We start from the raw sequence: 19272 nt of genomic DNA, 5'->3' as shown, positions 1-19272 counted from the left end.
GTTAGTGCCACACCTATCGAGAAGCTCGATTTTTGCTGCACCCACGACTAACACTCCAATTTCAGCCATCAAATCTACTTTGAAAAGTGTCACCCTTCGGTTCCCATGATTCATAAATATAGATATCTAGCTGCCATGAACCTGTAGAAAACCCCCAATATCCTTCATATGTCCCTCCAAGACGCTGACTTCTCTAGGGCGCCCAACCAACGACCTCCAGTTGCGCTGCGGTACGCCATATGGACTTTGGCGTGCTCAATCACTGAGAAGTACATTGATCTCAAGGATCTTTTTTACCAGAGAGCCCGCAAGTATGTCGAAGCAGACTACATCAAAGGCTACGGCGAACACATGATATCCGTGGCCCACGCACAAACACATGTGCTTTTGGCTTCCTATGAGTTCAAGATGATGTACTTCCCAAGGGCCTGGATGAGCACAGGCTCAGCCGTTCGTCTATGCCAAATGTGAGTACAGTCTTACTATGCTATCATTCGGAGGCTAAATGTCGGTTAGGATTGGTCTGCACAGGCTCGATGGCGCCGGCCTGGATGTGAAGCAATGCCTCCCACCACCGCGAGACTGGACGGAACGTGAGGAGAGACGGCGTACGTTCTGGATGGCGTTCTGTGAGGACCGCTACGCCAGCATTGGAACTGGATGGCCCATGACTGTTGACGAAAAGGACATCATGACCAATCTACCATCATCAGAGGAGGCCTTCGACATGAGCCGGCCTGAGCAAACTCAGTCTCTACAAGAATGTATGAGTCCGTCTGGAGCCGGAAAGCTGTCGTCTTTCGGTGGTATTGTGCTCATGGCATGCCTCTTCGGTCGGAACCTCATCCACCTTCATCGGCCTGACGTGGACGACAGAGATCACGATCTAAACGGCGAATTCTGGAAGCGCCATCGTACTATGGACAATATCTTGCTCAATACTTCGCTTTGCCTGCCAACACATCTCAAACTTCCCGCCGGTCTCGGGAACCCAAATATTGTCTTTACTAACATGAGCATCCATACGTCTACTATCTGTCTTCATCAAGCAGCAATTTTCAAAGCCGACAAGAACCGCCTGCCGGCCTCTGTGAGTGCCGAGAGCAAAGTTCGGTGCATCACCGCAGCGAACGAAATCGCGAGCATCATGAGGACCATTTCGCACATGGACCTATCCGCGGTACGTGGATGTAGAAGCCCGCTATCTTGGCTAACTCATGCTGATATACTCAGATGAATCCTTTCATTTCATTCTGCCTCTACGTGGCTGCGAGAGTCTTTGTTCAATATCTCAAGAGTCGGCCGGATGACAGCCAAACAGCCGACTCACTGAGATTTCTCTTATCTGCTATGAACGCGCTCAAGAGAAGAAACCCTCTCACGGAATCTTTCCTTGTGCAGCTTGATGTTGACCTGGAGGCCTTGGCGATGCGGATACCGAAGCTGAAGTCAGCTTTCCCGCGCAGTGGCGATAGCGTGAGTTCTAACATGGAAAGTGCGTTCCTCCAATTCGCTAGCTAATGAGTACGCTGCAGCCCAATGCAAACGGCGGGACCCGTGGGCCGGTATGTGACGACCCTGAAGGGGTGCAGGGTATCATGTCCTACCGCAACGAATGCCATTTCATGAAGGTTGGGGGTGACAATGGCAACGCGGCGGCGGCACCAAGTATTGTTGAGCCCGAGCTAGACACAGATGGCGGCCCGAACTCAGCCTCCACCGGGTTCGGAGGTCAGAACTGGCTGTCGGCCGAACCGCCCATAGCATACGAGGGGAACAGACCCGGAGTCCAGTTACATGGATCAGCCCTGACTCCCAGCTCGGGTTCTCTATATGACAAATCTGGGTCGAGCAGCGGGCATATGACTGGATTCGGGCAAAGTGAAAGCAGCGGCGACAACAATATGTCTGGCTCGCCCGACGCGGAGCAGTCGAACAGACCGACACCTAATTCTAGCTCGGCCTCGGAGCAAAGAATGAACATTGCCTCGGGTGGCAGAAATTCTTTCGACGCGAGTCCCGTCGCTGGGCACCAGAACATCGACTCACAAGGCAACGGAGACGCAAATGTGAACTTTTTCAACGATGCTAGCGCTTTTGGGATCAGGGGCACAGGCTTGACGCCAAACCAGAGGTTTTCCATGCCAGCGACGCCTGGGGCAGATTTTGGAATGTCCAGCGGATGGGGAGACTTACAAGGGCAGACGGGTATGACGCCAGTCGCCGAAGGGGTGTTGCGGTCATTGATGAATATGGGGCCGATGGATGCAATGGATCTTTCGTCGTGGGATGCTTCAAACTGAAGGCGGGGGTCTGGAAGATGTGTCTTGTTATGGTCTTGGACTGGACTCGAGGGAGGCTTTACGAGACAGGAAACGGAAACGTGTGAAGAATAATATCCTGTACGACCGGCGGCCTCGCAGCTTTGGATATGTGTGTAATTGAGGGCTGAATCGAGCTAAGCTGGTAGTGACATGGTGTTCGACTTGGTGGGTAAATTTGGATCCTGCGAGGCTTAGGAATAAACCACACGACTCTCATGACGGCAATGCGATACCAACATTTAGAAGGAAGGATCGGCATGTTTGGTGTTTTGTCAGCTACCTACGGATAGGCCGCAATACTGGACGGCACGTTCCGGGGTTGGTGGCCCAGTTCTCGTCTTGGTCCGTGCACAAGCCGCTGCCCTGCCGCAACCCCCGCTGCTGACAGGTTGAGTTGGTTGGCTAAGGTAGGTAGGTACCTTGAGGTCCGACAGCACTCCATCCACTTTTGCTCCTGGTGACACTACCATTAGCGATATGGAATGCACGACGCTTTAAAGCAGCAACATAACATCCAAATACCAATGCCTGAGTCTGCGGGCCCTTTCGACTTACGTCCACGCAGTGCGGCCTCTCCTCAGGGTCCCCATTCCATTCTCTCTCAGCAAGCGCAGCGGCAACAGCACGTGATCGTGCAGCAACAACTCCCACCAGCTCCGCAACTCGCCGCCTCCGTAACCCACTTGCGTTCCGGACCCCCGATCGATTTGGCCGATATCGAGACCTCCGACCCTCTTTGTCATGGTGATATGAGTGATACACAACACGGTCGTGAGAAACAGCAGCATCCTATCGGGCCCGTCGTGCAGACCATCTATGCACCAACGCAACCACCGCTGTCCCCTCACGAACACTCTCGTGGTCACGCTCATCAGCCTCTGCCACTGCCGGATCAACACGGCTCATTCGGCATTTTAACGCCTGGTCCCGCTGTTCCAACTGCGGCGGCAGTGAGGCTAGGAGAATCACTTGTCGGTCCAAGTGGTTACATCCCTATTGACGGCACTACAGCCCCAGGCTGGAGACCTCATGGTAGTCTTCTCAGCAGTAAATGGGTCATCGACCCTCCAAATCTTGACGAATGGCGGCAGAAGCTATTTGACGCTGACGGGCTCATTATCCTCAGCAACGACCAGCAAGTCTCTCCCCCCGCCTGAAGAGGGAAAACAAATATTAGATTTCCATGATAGAGGGTCCCAGTGCTCATACTGGCCGCAGATTTGAGGCGTATTTCCCTCACGTAGACAATGTCTACTCCCACAGGTCGACGCAGACGTACAAGAAAAAGCCTTTCATATCTCACTATTGGGACTGTCGGCTCAAGGGTCGACCACCGGGGACCAAGAAGTCAGATGATCCGAACAAGAAGAGGAGAAATCGCGTTTCTCGGAAGTTGAACCTCTGCGATGTCAAAATCAAAATTACCGAATACTTTGCTGGGGCTACGCTGCACGATCTGGATGACGGCAGTTATGTGCCCCTTGATGGTGTCCAGACGCTCAATGGAGCGCACACGGTTCTTGCCCCCCCCGGAGAGAAACAGCTGCGTATTCTTCCGGCTACGATGAACAATCTGCCCGCTCTTGGACAAAAGTTTTGGACCATTCAGCGAGTTAACGGTCACATCAGCATCAGCGGCATCCCCGGCCCGCACAAGCATAGCCTTGCAAAGAGCGATGAGGTCAAGAAGAACAGCATTCAACGCCATCTTGTTAAACAAAATCAGGAGGCATCCAAAGTGAGAAATTCGCCGCAACCATCGTGATGGGTCAATGCGACAATAACTTACCTGACAATTTATGTACAGAGTGACGGTCTTAAGAAGGCCTCGGGTAGAGCACATTGGACAATCAAGAAGCATGAAAAGGATAGCGATCTGAAACTTTACTCAGCATGCTACTGGTATGTTGACAAAAGAAATTCTCCCCGTTTGACTCGTACATTTGCTGATGCATCCGAACCACGTAGCCCGTTCTCTCAGCGAGTTTGGATCGCTCTCGAGGCCAAAGGACTGGCATATCAGTATTGCGAAGAAGATCCGTACAAAGCACCCGCATCACAGGAACTGCTCGAAGCCAATCCTAGGGGGGCTGTGCCTGCAATTCGCCAAGGTGATTGGGCCTGTGCCGAGAGCGCGGTGATAATGGAATATGTGAGTCCCTCTTGCGGGCCAGATCTCATTTGCGTATACAAACACGTCGTCGAGCTAACCCTTTCAGCTTGAGGAAATGGACAAGGCCATTCCGCTCCTTCCGACTGATTCGCGTCTCCGTGCGAATTGTCGTTTATGGATCGACCACGTACGTAGAAGCTGTCGCTAATTCCGTTTATCTAGGCTGACGATGATTGAAGATCAACTCTCGCCTCGTTCCTGCTTTCTACCGCTTACTCCACAACCACGACGTGGCACAGCATTCGCAATACATTGAGAGACTCCAAGAATCTATCAAGGACCTAGTTCTCGCTGCCGATGAAGAGGTGATAAGCGCCCTTTTGCATATCCCACGTACATATTTTGCGTCAGCCGTGTTCCGGTCCACAAGCAATGCTAACCAATACGCGATTTTCCACAGGGTCCCTTCTTCCTCGGGAGCAGCCTCTCCCTAGTTGATATCCATTTTGCCCCCTTCGCCCTCCGCCTCTCTCGAATCCTGCAGCCGCTCCGTGGTTGGACTGCTCCGGCGCCGGGACTACGGTGGGCCAAGTGGCTAGATTCGCTCGAGAATAACGCGCATATAAGAGCTACTACGAGTGGAAAGGATCTTTACGCAGACACCGTGGAATTATTGGAGATTGCTCTGGATCCGGATGGTCATATAGGCATCTGACGTCGTTAAAGCTTCATGTCCCGGATGACGATTCCTAATCGACAAAGTTGAAAGAAGTCAATAGACGTCAAATACCACAGGCCACAATAAGATAATGAGTTGCTGCAGATTGATATCGTGGTGCTGACGTGCAATGTATGATGAAATTGCACGAGTTGAATCGTACGCCTGCCATGTGATCCTGGGCTGATACAGCTAGCCCTTCACGGATCAGTAGCCTGTGAAGGTGTAGGCGATGATCTTCTTCGCTTCAAATCATGCCATTTATCTTTGACAGTGATGACCTCGCCGAGTTGCCTTGCCCTCTCCCGCCCCTCACCCAGTTCTTCAAGAGTCTTTTGCTCCAGCACACGTCGCCCGTCCTCGTCTATCGTCCATCGCTGAGAGTCGGGTAGATAGGCCCAGGAGAAGACGGCGCCGATGGCCACGAACGAGCCGAAAAGGAGAAAAATTAGGCCCTGTCGGTTCGCGGCAGTATAGGACGAGTTGATTCCATAGACAACAAGCAACGCAACGATGCTGCCAAGTTTACCGGCCGCGGCAGAGATGCCGTGGCACGTACAGCGGTAGCACGTCGGAAATATTTCAGCCGGAATGATGAATGTAAGTGTGTTTGCCCCTGGACGTGTGTCAACCGACGTGTTCTCGAAAAGAGACGGGATGGTGCTGCAGCAAGACCCAGTGACTTACCAAAGTTGAACATGAAATGACATAATGCTACGAAAACGATGGTAGCTGGCGCACCTTCAGTCCGATTGACCCCATAGTACACGCAGCCCGTGATGACGAATAGGATGGCGAGAACGAAAAAAGATATCGTCAGCCACAGACGTCTGGGGATACGGTTTGCGAACAAGACGAAGCAGGCGCTTCCGGCAATGGAGGCGAGAGAGACGGTCAGCAGATATTGCTTGGCCTGCTCTAGGAGCACGTCATAAATTGTGTTGCACGGCAATGTTGCATCCGTTTGCCAAATCGGCAGGCCTGTCTTGCTCCACATCCTCGCTGTGGCATTACCATCTTCCCATTTTGAATTCCAGCACGACAGCCTTTCGTCAATAGGGGTCGGTCCCGTCGTCGCCCACATGTCTGACAGGGTCCCTCTGTTATCGAGTGATAGCCCGTAAAAGGAAACATCTGTGAGAAGGGTTCATTTCTTCAGCCATTTCGCTCACGGCGTCAAAGTCCGGCTTTTGACAGTCTTGGCGCTTACCTAGAAAAAACCATGTTGCAGCGGTGCCTGCACGGTGTCAGTGATGGGGGCCTCATCGACCCGGGCAACCAAGAGTTCCTGCCTGGGGGAGGTGTGCTTGCCTACCTAGGAGATAGTACCAATTTCCGTCCTCGATGAAGTATTTGTAAAGATCCTCCTTGGAGAACTGAATGGGCATAGGCTGTGCCGAGTTGGTGGTATGCATCCCATCAGCGGTAGCCATGGGATACCCAGCCGGTGCACTAGGAGGCGCACCGTACACTCTCTGCGTATTCCTTAGAGCAATACCGGGCTTGTTACGGACCTCGAGACTGTATAATCCACAGTCGAACAGGAAGAACCTAAATATGATAGCCAGGAGTGCTGGGACAGCACCTGAGCCGATGACGATGCGCCAAATCCCGTCAACCGTACGGCGACACTCTCTGTCAAACTTCATGTCAAGGCCGCATTGCATTTCTTGTAAACCCGCGCTTTGCTCCCGACCAACAAGCACCCAAAGACCAACCAACTGAGCCAAAGCTTGTCCAATAGGTTGCATCATGAAGGTCTGCAAAGAGCTATGTAAGTACAAGTTTAGCAACTATCGAACTCATCAGAACTCACGGAAGAGATCATGGTCCCTCGCGACTGCGTGCTCGACCACTCTGAGGTTATGACTGCGCTGAGAGGGTATTCCGCGCCGATACCTGAACTGATCATTAGTTCTGGGCCTTGGGAACGGAGCAAGTATGCTGGAGGGCAGGCTGACCTATACCCATGACGAAGCGCCACTTTATGATCCAATCGAGTCAGTTTAATCTATTGAAACAGAGGGAAAGAACCTAGAAGAGAAACGAACCCATATAAAAAGTCCTAGGAAGCTCATGTCGTCGAAGCCATAGCTGCTGGTTGCCACTCCGATTGTGGACACGATAACGAGAACGAGCTCGATACCATAGAGACGGGTCCGGCCGTAGAAGTCAGCCAAGAAACCGAAAAGAAGCTGCCCGATGACAGAGCCCAGGAGAGTGAAGAAGTTGATGAGCAAGCCTTGCCATCTTGAGCCGTGTGATGGCCAGTATACGAAGGCAATGGAGGCGAGAATGACATTGGTAGAAAAGAGATTGTATCTGAGTGTAAAGGACGTCAAAATGAGGACAAAGTGAGAGTTGTCTGCGACATCAGTGAGGTGACATACGAGTCTGTCAGAAAGCCAGAAGCTGCCACGCCCCAGATGCGGAGATTCCATGAGTTGAGGTCAAGTTCATATCGCAGCTGGCGTCGATCCTGGGGGACGAGTTAGTAGCGGTCCAGGTCCGTTCAGAGTACCGAAGGGGAAGCGGAGGTGAACGGACGGCGTACCTGATCATCGCGGGGGGGCAAGGCGGAGCTATTACTGCCCAAAAAGCCGCGATTCCTCCTCGCCAGAGGATCGGGCAGAGCCGACATGGCTCAGTAACAGGCTACGTCGGGTCACTCTGATGCTTGGAGAGAGATGAAATGTTGCTTCGCGGAAATGGGTAAGTTAACTATGCGTACAGATCGGCAACAGGGGAGAGACGCAGGATCGGCGGGGCCTATGGACATTGAATGCGCTGCGCGAAAGGCGACCAATACAGAGAGGAACAAAGTAATAAGGGCAGGTGTTTGGTTGCAGTGCGGAACGACGTAGAGAAGGGGGGGAGAGAGGAGGTGAAAGTCAGGCGAAATGGGCAAATGGGTCGCTCTACCTTACCGGGGCAGACCCGTTTCGCTCGAGGTTGACGGGCGGGAGTTTTATAGGTACCTACCTAAGTAAGGTACGGAGACTGTATTCGTACCTCCACTACCTACCTTAAGGGAAGGTAGGTAGATAGGCAAGGTACGTGGGCAGAAGGGTGGAAGGTTGGAGCTGCGATGAGAGGGCGATGAAAACAATGCAGACGGAATGACAATGGGGATTTTGAGAAACCTGCAGACGGATAGTAAAGAAAAAACCAAACGAAAAAGGCTTACAATGGTTGATTATCTTACCTTGACTGAGTGCATCGCATCGCACATCTACACCCAGGTAACGCAGGTACTTACACTACCCGATCTGACCTTAGGTACGGAGGATCCGGAGGCGTGGGCAGCCTCAGATGCAATTGCAGATGGCGACCTGGCTCGCGCGCACCAGTCGTAATGCACAGTTCTGCAGCCTGAGCCATGGTCGAGGAAAAGAGTGCATGGATGGCGGCAAGGTCCAGCGAACTGGCAAGGAGCAGCGAGAGAAACGCAGCACCAGTCGCTGGCGCATGCCGCCCCTATGAGCCTTGTCATTGGCCGTCCCGACTACGCGGTTGGGCTTCCTTTCCCGGGTGGACGTGCCATGATAGGACACTAGACGACGCTGGATGGGATGAGCTCCCCACGAGGGCCTCTCTCCCCCAAGAACTTAAGTGTGAGCGCAACTGAGCTGCGCCGACTTGCCTTAGACCCAAGGTACCTACCTAGGTAGTAAAGTAAAGAAAGCATGGAGGCTGAAGCCATGGTATCAGGCGGCAGCTGTGAGAGAGAGTACTGCATAATATACACCACGCTGTGAAGTGCGGGCACGCACACTACCTTTCCTACCTACCTTCAGGTTACTTTTTTTCCTACCTACCTACACTACCTAGGTACCCACCTTCAGGCACCTTAGGTCCCGCTGAAAGGACTCTCCCGACCTTGCGACCCCGCTCCGTTGGCCTGGTCCCCTTTCTCGGTATCGGGGCCAAGAACCCACGACACATCCACCTGCCAGACCCCGTCCGCCGACTTGTCGCCGACCATCCCTCCTCCTCATCTTCAGCTCAGGGACGCTCTGCATGTCAAACTCCTTGCCATGCCACGCCGGAATGCTGACGAGTAGCGAAGCCCGTTGCATCTACAACTCGAACGTCCCAGCGATCTGTATCGCGCACCAGGCTCAATGACATTCTGATTTCCGACGCACCCTTATCCGACGCGACGCCGTTTGAATGTCTTTCTCCCCAACCCTCCGCACTCCAAAGACACCGCCAGCTCGACCTGGGCCCTGACGACTGCGACAACATAGACGAAGCGACAAAGACGACGACGAAGGCCATTGCAGCAATAAGAGGAAATCGAATTGAGATCGTCAACACCATGTCATGACTGCGCTCCCTGCCCTTTGCAGACCATCTTGATTTGTTGACCAGCACTGGACCTCTGAGTCTATAGGCCAAACCCTCTCAAGCATGGCCGCCTCGTCCTCCAGCTCTTCTTTTACTTCTTCCTCTCTTGGCCGCCCGCCCTCCTACGCCCAACCATACGCAAGCCCGCTTGACTCAACTTGGACCCCGACGTCCGGAGCTTCAACCATCTCAGCTCTCACCTCCGAAGCCTCGGCCCCTCACGCCTCCCTCCGTCCGCTAGATCTTGGTCCCCCGGGCTATCAAGCGACCATGTACGATCTCGCTCCCTGTGCCCTTTTGCTCCCTCCTTCTCGCTGCAGTCTCCACAGGCTCGGTTCCCTTTCACTCCCCTCTCTGACATCGCACGAACTCTTAGAACCCTCTTTGAAAATACTCCCAACGAGCGCACTGTCTACTTAGGCCCTTGGGAGGTGGTTGGCTCCGAGCAGCGCCGCGTTCTGTGGCAGTGCAGCTACCAGAGCGAGCTTCTTGAACACTTCCGTACTTCATCTCCGCCTATCCTCTCTCTCGTGCTTACACTTAGAGTCTGACCGTCTTCTAGTCCCGTCCGATGTTCCCGCCGATGTCTTTCCACATACCCTTCACTCCCGCCATCGGCCGTACACAGACCCATGCGAACTTGAGCTGTACGTCAGCTTCCGTGAGCCACACCGCGTAAGGTATACGACAGGCGAGGGCATGGTCATGCATGACCATTTAATGGAAGTCAAGTACGAGTTTACTACCGTCGAGAGCTCTCTGCGATTCCAAGGAGATGTCCGCCGAAAAGACCTAGTCGACTACTACGACATTGATGTGGTATGGTCCGACGTGCATGGACGAACAGACGGCTTTGGCAATATAAGGGGCATGGGGTTGGTGCAGAGACTAAAGCTGTGGAGAGACCGCTACTCTACCTATCACTCACTGACCGTGTTCGCCAACCGCGCCGGAGGCCGTCAGCATCGGGAATACGAGATACACAATTTTGAAGGCGAACTGCGCAATCGCGACGATCGGCATCGCCAGGTTCGTCTGACGGTCCGCGGTAGCCGGCGCAGCAGTGCGCCGGATAGTGGCTCGTCACGTTCCCGGTTCGCCTTCTCACATCGCATGCGGCCCCGTGTCCGTTCGGGTTCGCAGGGCGGAGGCTCCAACTCGGAAGTAAGCTCATCGCCAGGCACCCTAGACATGCGCTACTTGGGTATTCAGTTCAGCAAACGTGAAGGTATGTCTCACTCCACCGTGCTGCCTACAAATTCAGAAAAACGATGAGAGAATGGGCTGTTGAAGCAGACTGGAGCGCTGACGGCCACGCGACAGACTATCGCAGATTTCTCGAGAAATGGGTCATGGCGCACAGCTCCGACAGCGAATTCCATGGCATACCCTTTCCACCGCACCACGTTGAGCTGCCGTCTCCCCAAATCCTCCCAGGAGAGATGTCGGAACTGCCGTCACCTGACATAGGTAGTGGGCTTCAGCCGGTTGTCGAGCCACCAGACTCTTACGAGTCGGACTCGACTCCTTGAACGGTGCAACGCACAGTCTCTGTAAAACCAAGAGGTCTTGACTGGGTAGATTGCCAACATCACGATACCCAGAAGGGCTTGGAGGGCTGGCTGTGGGTAGTGGTGCCACGGAATAACCGTGTGTGTGCGTGGTGGAGTGGTATGTGCATGGAATGCATGGCTGGCGAGAGCTGCCTGCTGGGTCCCTCGTGGCCAGATAAGGTCAGAGCATGGGCAGGCTTCCAGGTTGACAGCTTTGACAGACCCACCAGGAAACCTTGAAGCCCACCCGCCAGAGTACTGGACAGGGAATAGGGCGAGGGACGGCGCGGGGTTCTGGCGGCTCCATCAGTGTCCTCCTCACTGCCATTGGACGCTAGGTAATTTCAGCCGAGAGTGGGGGTGCTGTCAACGGCCCGTATCGACGTCACCATACCCAGTACCAAGGTCCCGTCTGGTGCCTTGCCTGACTGGTGACTGCACCTCACTTCTCAAGCCACCTCATGTATGGCCGTGGAAAATCAGGTAGCATTGGTCTGGTCGACTCAACGGATGGTGCCGACCCAAAGCACCTGGCTACCTGCCCAGCCGCACTTTCTGCTCTCTGCACCACCCCTCGTCCAACCTCCAAACCATCCCACTGCCGAACATCGACTGATCGACCTCGTCGCAAGGTTACCTCAGTCAACGACTGCTTCCTTGCCTCAATCGTTGGCTCGTCAGCAGCGTCGGTCCGAAAGTCGAAATCCTACCCCGGAGACAAGAACGTCGCCGCAGTCGCAGGTATAAAACCAAATTGGCAAGCAGCTTGGCTACTGGGAACTAAGACAAATCCTTTCTTCGAACAAGTTGCCCCGAACTCCAAGTCGCCATACACAGTCGGCGTTTTCCGTTATGAAGATTATCCTGGCCATCAACGCGGGATCTAGCTCCGTCAAGATCTCCGTCTACGCGGCTGAGCCTAAACAGCCACCCCGCCAGCTCGCAGAGACATCAGTCAGCGGCCTCACGGCCCCACCCGCTCAGATTTCCTATACGTGTGCCGATGTCGAGGTCAAGAAAGACGAAAAGCTCCAGGACAAGGTTGCCACCCAGGACGACGCCTTCAAAGTCCTTCTGAAGACGCTCATAGACGACCCGGAGCTGTCTCAAATCAAGGGAAAAGACGACATTGCTCTGACTTGCCATCGCATCGTACATGGCGGCGATTATCCTTGCTCGCAGGTAATAACCTCGGACACGTACCATCATTTGGAGGAGCTCAGCGACCTTGCCCCCCTTCATAACGGCCCAGCTCTCAAGATTGTCAATTCCTGCGTGGAGCAGCTGCCTGATGCTATCAACGTCGCCTGCTTCGATACCCAATTCCACTCATCGATTCCGGAACACGTTCGGACCTATCCCATCAACCAAGAAATCGCCAAGAAGAACCATCTGAGAAAATACGGCTTCCACGGCATTAGCTACTCCTTCATCACGCGATCCGTGTCTGAATTTCTCGGCAAAGATCCCAAAGATATCAACATCATTGCTTTGCACCTGGGAAGCGGAGCAAGTGCCTGCGCCATTCGCAATGGCCAAAGCTGGGATACCAGCATGGGCCTCACCCCTGTTGCCGGCTTACCGGGGGCGACAAGAAGCGGTAACGTAGACCCCAGGTCAGTGCCTATCTTCCTCAAATGCCCCGGCCTGTGAACTAGTGTCTGACTTAGACGCACTTAGTCTGGTCTTCCACTATGCGAGCGATGTTGGAAAGTTATCTCCCAACTCAACATCGGAACTACATCTTACAGAGGCCGAGGAGATCCTCAACAAGCAAGCCGGGTGGAAGTCGCTCACAGGAACTACCAATTTCGGTACCATAGCAACCTCCGACGAGCCTACCCACAAGCTCGCTTTCGACATCTTTATTGATAGGGTGTGTGGCTTCATCGGCTCATACTTCGTCACTCTTGGCGGTCAGGTCGACGCTCTCGTCTTTGCTGGCGGCATCGGTGAGAAAAGCGATAAGTTGAGGAGAGAGGTCGTTGACCAGTGTGCCTGCTTGGGCTTCACGATTGACGCCGAGTTGAACGAGAAGAAGATTGAATCCACTGTGCAAGAAGTCGGAAAGCCGGACGGTAGGTCACGTACCTTGGTTTGCAAAACAGACGAGCAATTGGAGATGGCGAGGTTGTGCACCGAGAAGAGTGAGCTTTGGTCTTGACTCACGATTTGGCGTTCGCACAAGATGTCGATTCTATTCCCGCCCCAAGTCGACAGCCAGCTAGCAAACGCGAGTGCAGTAGAGGGCAGGGGGCAGAGGAGTAGCTGTCGTGGAAAACACGAAGAAACCTCGTGATGGCTTAGCTCGCACCAGCTGATCTGAGTCAAATTGTCTCCCAGCCGGGTTATGGGGTGGGATTTGTTTGACGGGGTAGACGTACGAGATAGACGAAAGCGTGAGAAGAAAGAAAAAGAAGAAGAAACATGCAACCTGAGCCACTTCCACAATTTTCCACGCCGTGCTCACTCTTCCCGCCCCACCACCATCCTCGCGAGATCACCGATCTTCAACTCTCACCTGGGTGCCTGGCCCGTGATGACCGCTCGGAACATGAGAAACGAGTGGGAGACGGACTGAGCGGCCTACCAACGACAGGCGATCGATGACATTCCAGTCGATGCCCATGGGTTTCCCATGTGTTCCTGAGCAACGCCAGTCAGTCATTCCAGCGCATGGCAAACAGAGTTAGTGCCAGTGTGAGACATCCAGCTCGGTACCTACGTTCCAATACTCAACCAACGGTTCCCCCCTTCCCCCACGCCTTTTCTTTTTCTTCTTCTTGTTGCTTCCCCCCCGTTCCTCGGCCCGAGTGTGCATCTCGATGCGTTCAAAGGTAGAAGTACCGACGCAGACTGCCCGCTGTCTGTTAAACTACCTCAAGTTTGTCCAGTGGGTGCGTCCGCCAATTCATGTTCGTGCATGTGGGCACTCCAGGCGAATGTCTTCCGCGTAGGGCGGAATGCGTTACGATGATGAACATCATCTCGATGCTTGTGACTCCAACCCAAACCGGTGATACGGATATAGACAATGTCGCTTTCGCTGACGTGCGACATGGGCACAGGCAGGCAATATGCTGAAGATTTGTAGTGCATCTTTCTTCAGAAGTAGTCCCCATAGGTGAGAAATCGCACAGTATGATCACAATAGACAGTGAGCATGCTTGATAAAAACTTTTTTTACTTTTTCATATCCGCTTGTGAGCCCCGTCAACCAGGCCTAGATGGCGAACTGGCCCGCGGATGGACATTGTGGCTGGTGCCCTCGACATGTCGTCGATGAAAGCGCAACAGATCTCTCCAGATTCCATCCTCCAGGGATCTTTTCGCAATGAAAAGAGACTCGCCTTCAACACATTGCTGCTAAGCCAGTGTGCACCTGCCTCAACCACCCTAAACCCTTCCTCCCATGAGAACTAATGCCCCACCAAAAATTTCCTTCGTACACGAGTTGACTCCCTTGGGGGTCCTTCTCTCCGCCAAAGCGAAGAATCGCAGATGTGTCTGCCTTCAGCTACTCATAAATCGAGGATCTGGGTATGTGTGCGAAGCCACAAGAACGCCAACCAAGAACAAAGTCCGTCCAAGAGCTTACCATCTCATGAAACAATTCCCACCAAACGCCATCGTTTTTGTTGCCGTTCCCACCGCGTGTATGTGCAGGTGCGCCGTTCGTATGCTTCGCGACCTCTATCCGATATCCCATGAACAGTCGATATAATGAAATAAGAGAAATGTACGGAAAATGAGGTGTATTTCCTGAGTTGAAAGAAAGTCCGTATTGTATGCCTTCCGTAGGCGCAACCTTTGCTTCGTGAATCGTGTTGAACAAGCAGTGACAGGGACCGAGTCAAAGATTCGTGGATATTAAAGAGTCGAAACTGGCCAACGCCAAGTGTGATCACTCCCAAAAAACCAAGGCAGCAACCAACTAAGCGCCCTCCTGGCAAGCTACCGCCATGGCGAGGGCATCCAGCCCACTGCTGGGGGTTCTAGTTGCAGTAGGGCGGCTGAGAAGAGGCAGGTTCAAGCCGCGCATATCCCAGGCGCCATTAGCACCAGGGGAAGGCAAAGGAGCTTGGCCAGGAGGATATCCATATGACTCGGTGTCCCACATGGGTTGATCGCGGGAGGAACGACTGCCGACATTTCTGGAAGACGAGGACGAAGAGCGACGACTGGAAGCCGAAAGGGCGCCGAGTGATGAGCGCGCAGCAGCCTTGGCCGCCGAAGCCGAAGTACGCGACTTGTCTTTATAGTGAGTCTCCAAATGTTGTTTCATGTTGTCCGCCCTAGTGAATTTCTTTGAACAGCCGTGAAAAGTGCATTGAACCGCCTTTTCAGCGGTGTGGATCTTGGAATGCCTGGAGGCGTGTCCGGAGGTGGTAAATGTCTTCTCACAGCCGTGAGAATCGCGATAGCGACACGGGTACCTCTTGCCCGGACGTTCAGGCATCGGCGACGTCGCTGAGCTTTCGTCCTCGTATGAATTTGCGCGGCTGTTGTTGGCGTAAGCAGGACGCTTTTCGAACTCGTCGTACATTGTCTGGCCGGAAGCGAAGGCACTGGCTCGCGCAAGGTCGTAAGAGGTCGGCGTCAGAGGGGACATGGGGTCGCTACTGGCGTTCGAGTCGTAGGAATCTGACCGGAGAAGCTCTGGGGTATGGGGCGACGAAGAGTTGCTGCGCGGCGCAGGGTGGAAAGGCTGTGAGATGATGCGATTCGCAGTGCGACAGCTTAGGCGCTGAGGGGCACTTGACGGCTCATCGTTGAGAAGGGAGACCTGGCGGCCGGTTGCGTCTCGAACATGCATTTTGGATCAATTTGTGATCATACACCGGTGGGAAAGGGAAGACGTTGTTTGGCGTTGTGCTGGACAAGATGGACTGTGGGCGGGAGAGGCGACGATGATGTTCACGACGATGCCAACAATAGTCGACCAAACAGTTGACGATTGAAGATTTGTCCTGGATGGCAGATGACAGCTGAGTATAGGTTGAGTGGAATTGGTCGATGTTTTGAACGGTGTTGAGGACGTAGGCTGGCAGACGCAGGGCATAGTGGGAAATGAGGCGCAGGCTGAGTATTATACCAAGCAGCAGTTCCTTTGGAGAGAGGAAGCTCGGAAGGTCAGCGGGTTGGGGGGGGTGGGCCGAAGCGAGGTGTCTGGCACAGCGTCCAAGGGCCGGTCGGCATGGATGGGATGTGAGGTATGGGTAGAATAGAAAGTAGGCGTGGTGGATGGAAAAGGGTGGTGGGTAATGGAGTGGGAGTTGTTTTGGAGGAGGGGGGGGATTTTGGGCATGGGCATGGGCATGGGCATGGGAAAGGAGAATTGCGCACCTTGGGTCGCTCCGGGAAGCCGCCAAAGGTACGTGGGCTGAGGTACCCGACCTGAGATGCACTCGTAGCTGTCCAAGGTTCGACGCCATTAAGGTACTTTGAACCTTGATACGGTGAAAAAAAGGTGCAAAGGCAAGGATGACAGGGATTGGGGAACATTGGGACCACTGGAAGGAGGGTCCGGCCAAGGCGTCTCTTCTGCAAAGCGCCCCCCTGGACCCCGCTGACCCCTCCCCCTGCCCACATTTCCACACCACGACCTCACTCTCACTTCACTCTCACGACACTGTGGGCGACGTCCTGCTTCTTAATCGCACCCCTGGTTCCAACACCCATTCCCTGCAGGGTAGCTCCCCGACTTCTCGCGACGGGCGGCTACGTACCCCGGGGTGGGGAAGAGTTGGCTTGGGGCCTGGACTTGAGCACTAGTCAGAGTACTTCACATATTATCTTATTATTATTATTATTATTTTGGCCAGAAATAAAGCTCTTTTTTTTTTTTTTTTTCCCCCTCCCTGATTTCTCCTCCCATCGGTTGTGGCCTTGCTTCGTTCGCAGCATGGGAAAAGAGAGGAGAGGCATGTACGCACGAGCAAAACCTCGCCGCACATCAGCACTATTCTAGATCTCTTGATACAAACAATTCATCGCGCACAGCAGAGAAAGAGAGAGGAAAGCTGGTGGAGGAAGGGAGCTGCGGAATGAGGGCTTGGACTTAAACCCAGAATATGATACTGGGCGGGCCGTTTGAGAGGCTCCCAAGTTCTCTCGCTCCTGGTAATCCGTTTTGTGTCTCAACTGGTCCCCGTCTTCCGGGTTTCCTTGGGTACCACAGTAGCCAGCTCATCGCGATCTGTGTGTTCCAAGGCCAAGCAAGGTCCGATTGCTCTTCGGTACGTATTCATCTCCGTCTCTACAAACTCCCCCGAGCTATACCTAGCTACCTACCTTACTTACCTCACGCTGGGTATTGCACGCAGCCTGGCAACACTAACATGGACCGCTCCCGGATACCGCCCGTCCTGCTGCTGCGTGCCTGGCACCCCTGGTCGTTCTATTCAGTTCTGGCCCGGCCCTTCGTCGATTTCGATGTCGGATTGCGCATCCATCTGCCTACTTTCTTGCTTTCTTGCCAGCTTTACTTGCTTGGTTGATGGCCGTCACTTGCTTCTTTTGGCCATATCTCCACCACTCTGAAGAGGTCGGAAACCCTCTGTCTTCTTCCTGCGAGCGTCTTACTGCGTAGGAGCTGAAGCTCCGAAATCAAGCCACCCGTGCCACGCGACCACATTTCGACTCAAACATTGTCAACTCGCTGGCTGGCTGCCTTTCGTTCTGACGGGCCCGCGGTGTTCCGATTCTGCCAGATGCCAAATCCCAGTCTCACTGCCCTCAGCCTCTTCTGCCCGCCCTAGACTTCAATATCAGCTTTCGTAGGCACAAATAAACAGCCATGCCCGTTCAAAGTCACATTGTCATGCTTCAGCTTGGCTTTGCAGCTACCAAGCATATCACTGGGCCCTGAGTCCAGCCCTTTTCGACGCTATTTTCAGGGTCTCTGCGAACGCTTCCCGAGTGCTTGGGACAATCTTGACAGCCCCAAAAGAGATCTTCCATAGCGCATGCCGTACTTGTCGCAGAGGCAAGCCGAAATCTAACCGATGTGTATCTCTCAACCTTTGGGCGTTCTTTGCTGTGGATCGACCCGCACATTGTCGGCCTTGGGAGAGACAGGTGTTGCGCGTCCGGCTGTCGGTATCGAGGGAACAGACGTAGATCGCGATCGTACAAGGTGAGGGTAGGGGGAAAAAAAAAAAAAAAAAGGACATCCGGCGCGCGCCCACCTGACTCGGCCGTAGGGTGTACTATTACTGCCTGGACAAGAAAGACCCTGCACGAGCCAAGGGGCCCGCGGGTGTGACGTCAGTGGCCGGTCAGGGCTGTGACACTGGCAGAAGTTCCGACTAAGCTGTCTTGAAGCAAGCATGCCAGGCAGGGCAGCGCCGATTGTGCGGCTTCAAAGTCTCTCTCAAATGAAGACACCTCGCCCACTAGGGGTCGCCTGCGCTTGTGCCCAAACCGCTACGGGTGGTCCTCGGGCGGTCCTCGGTTCTGAAGGGACAACATGTCAATACCAACAATGTACAGAGGGTATGTTTCCGTTGCTATTGTTGATTGTGCCTTGCGCAAACTCAGAGGTCGCGCAAAAGGGCCGCAAGAAAAAGGTAAGGTAGGTAGGTAAAGTGTAGTAGATGCGTGTAAGGTAGGAAAAGACTGATGATACCCAAGCTTTGTAAGACTCAACCCGCAACCCGGTTCGAGCGAGGCAGTCGCAGGGTACCTAACCTGCCCGCACCCAATTCAGGTTCCCTGTCCGTACCCGGTGAGATGAAAAATACAATGGGAGAAGGAGGGTCAGAGGTGCCTTGCTTTGACACACACCCCTTCCTGGCCCAGCCCCTCACCCCCGTCCCTACGCACGCCCTGCAGGGCGCCACAGAGCCCTCGTCCCTCTGAGAGGGAAAATATCCTCCTGCGAATGTCGTCATAGGCGGGCGCCTAGTTCACGCGCTACGGGGCACGTCTGAGTATCAGTCTCCGCCCGGTACGGCTGGCACCGTTTACAAGTTCAGCTCACCTCAGCTCAACTCAAACCAGCTCAGCAACCGGCGTCAACTCCGAAGCCTAGCGAATTTGTTTTGCTGTCGCATTTTCCTTGGGTTGCGAGAGTCGTTTCAACGAACGGATCGCGTGGCCGTGATTGTCTCTGCGCTTTGGATTTGCAGCCATAACGAGCCATACCGAGCCCTCCGCAACTCCATGCCTTGAGAACTTTAACGTCGCCGTAAAGCTTAACATCAACCTCAA

The 19272-nt window shown here is 53.9% G+C and overlaps 3 protein-coding genes across 3 annotated transcripts; 2 read left to right on the top strand and 1 right to left on the bottom strand.

Annotated features, from left to right (window-relative positions):
* Positions 1 to 168: 168 nt before the first annotated feature.
* Positions 169 to 1812, top strand: COL26b_006921 (uncharacterized protein; the record flags this gene model as incomplete). The annotated part of the gene is made up of 5 exons (XM_053179732.1): positions 169 to 467; positions 517 to 1180; positions 1234 to 1476; positions 1536 to 1731; positions 1781 to 1812. The coding sequence occupies 5 exons, from the start codon at positions 169 to 171 to the stop codon at positions 1810 to 1812; spliced, it is 1434 nt and encodes a 477-aa protein (XP_053036378.1).
* Positions 1813 to 11910: 10098 nt separating this feature from the next.
* Positions 11911 to 13222, top strand: COL26b_006920 (uncharacterized protein; the record flags this gene model as incomplete). The annotated part of the gene is made up of 2 exons (XM_053179731.1): positions 11911 to 12674; positions 12739 to 13222. 2 exons carry the CDS (start codon positions 11911 to 11913, stop codon positions 13220 to 13222), a joined length of 1248 nt encoding a protein of 415 aa, XP_053036377.1.
* A 1770-nt stretch (positions 13223 to 14992) lies between these two features.
* Positions 14993 to 15874, bottom strand: COL26b_006919 (uncharacterized protein; the record flags this gene model as incomplete). The annotated part of the gene is made up of 1 exon (XM_053179730.1): positions 14993 to 15874. One exon carries the CDS (start codon positions 15872 to 15874, stop codon positions 14993 to 14995), a length of 882 nt encoding a protein of 293 aa, XP_053036376.1.
* Positions 15875 to 19272: the final 3398 nt, after the last annotated feature.

This window comes from Colletotrichum chrysophilum (assembly GCF_026319265.1).
Source record: "Colletotrichum chrysophilum strain AFK26 chromosome Unknown scaffold_53, whole genome shotgun sequence".
In the NCBI taxonomy this organism is placed as follows: domain Eukaryota; kingdom Fungi; phylum Ascomycota; class Sordariomycetes; order Glomerellales; family Glomerellaceae; genus Colletotrichum; species Colletotrichum chrysophilum.
Note: the sequence above shows the minus strand (reverse complement) of the source record. Positions and strands in the feature narration are given on the sequence as shown.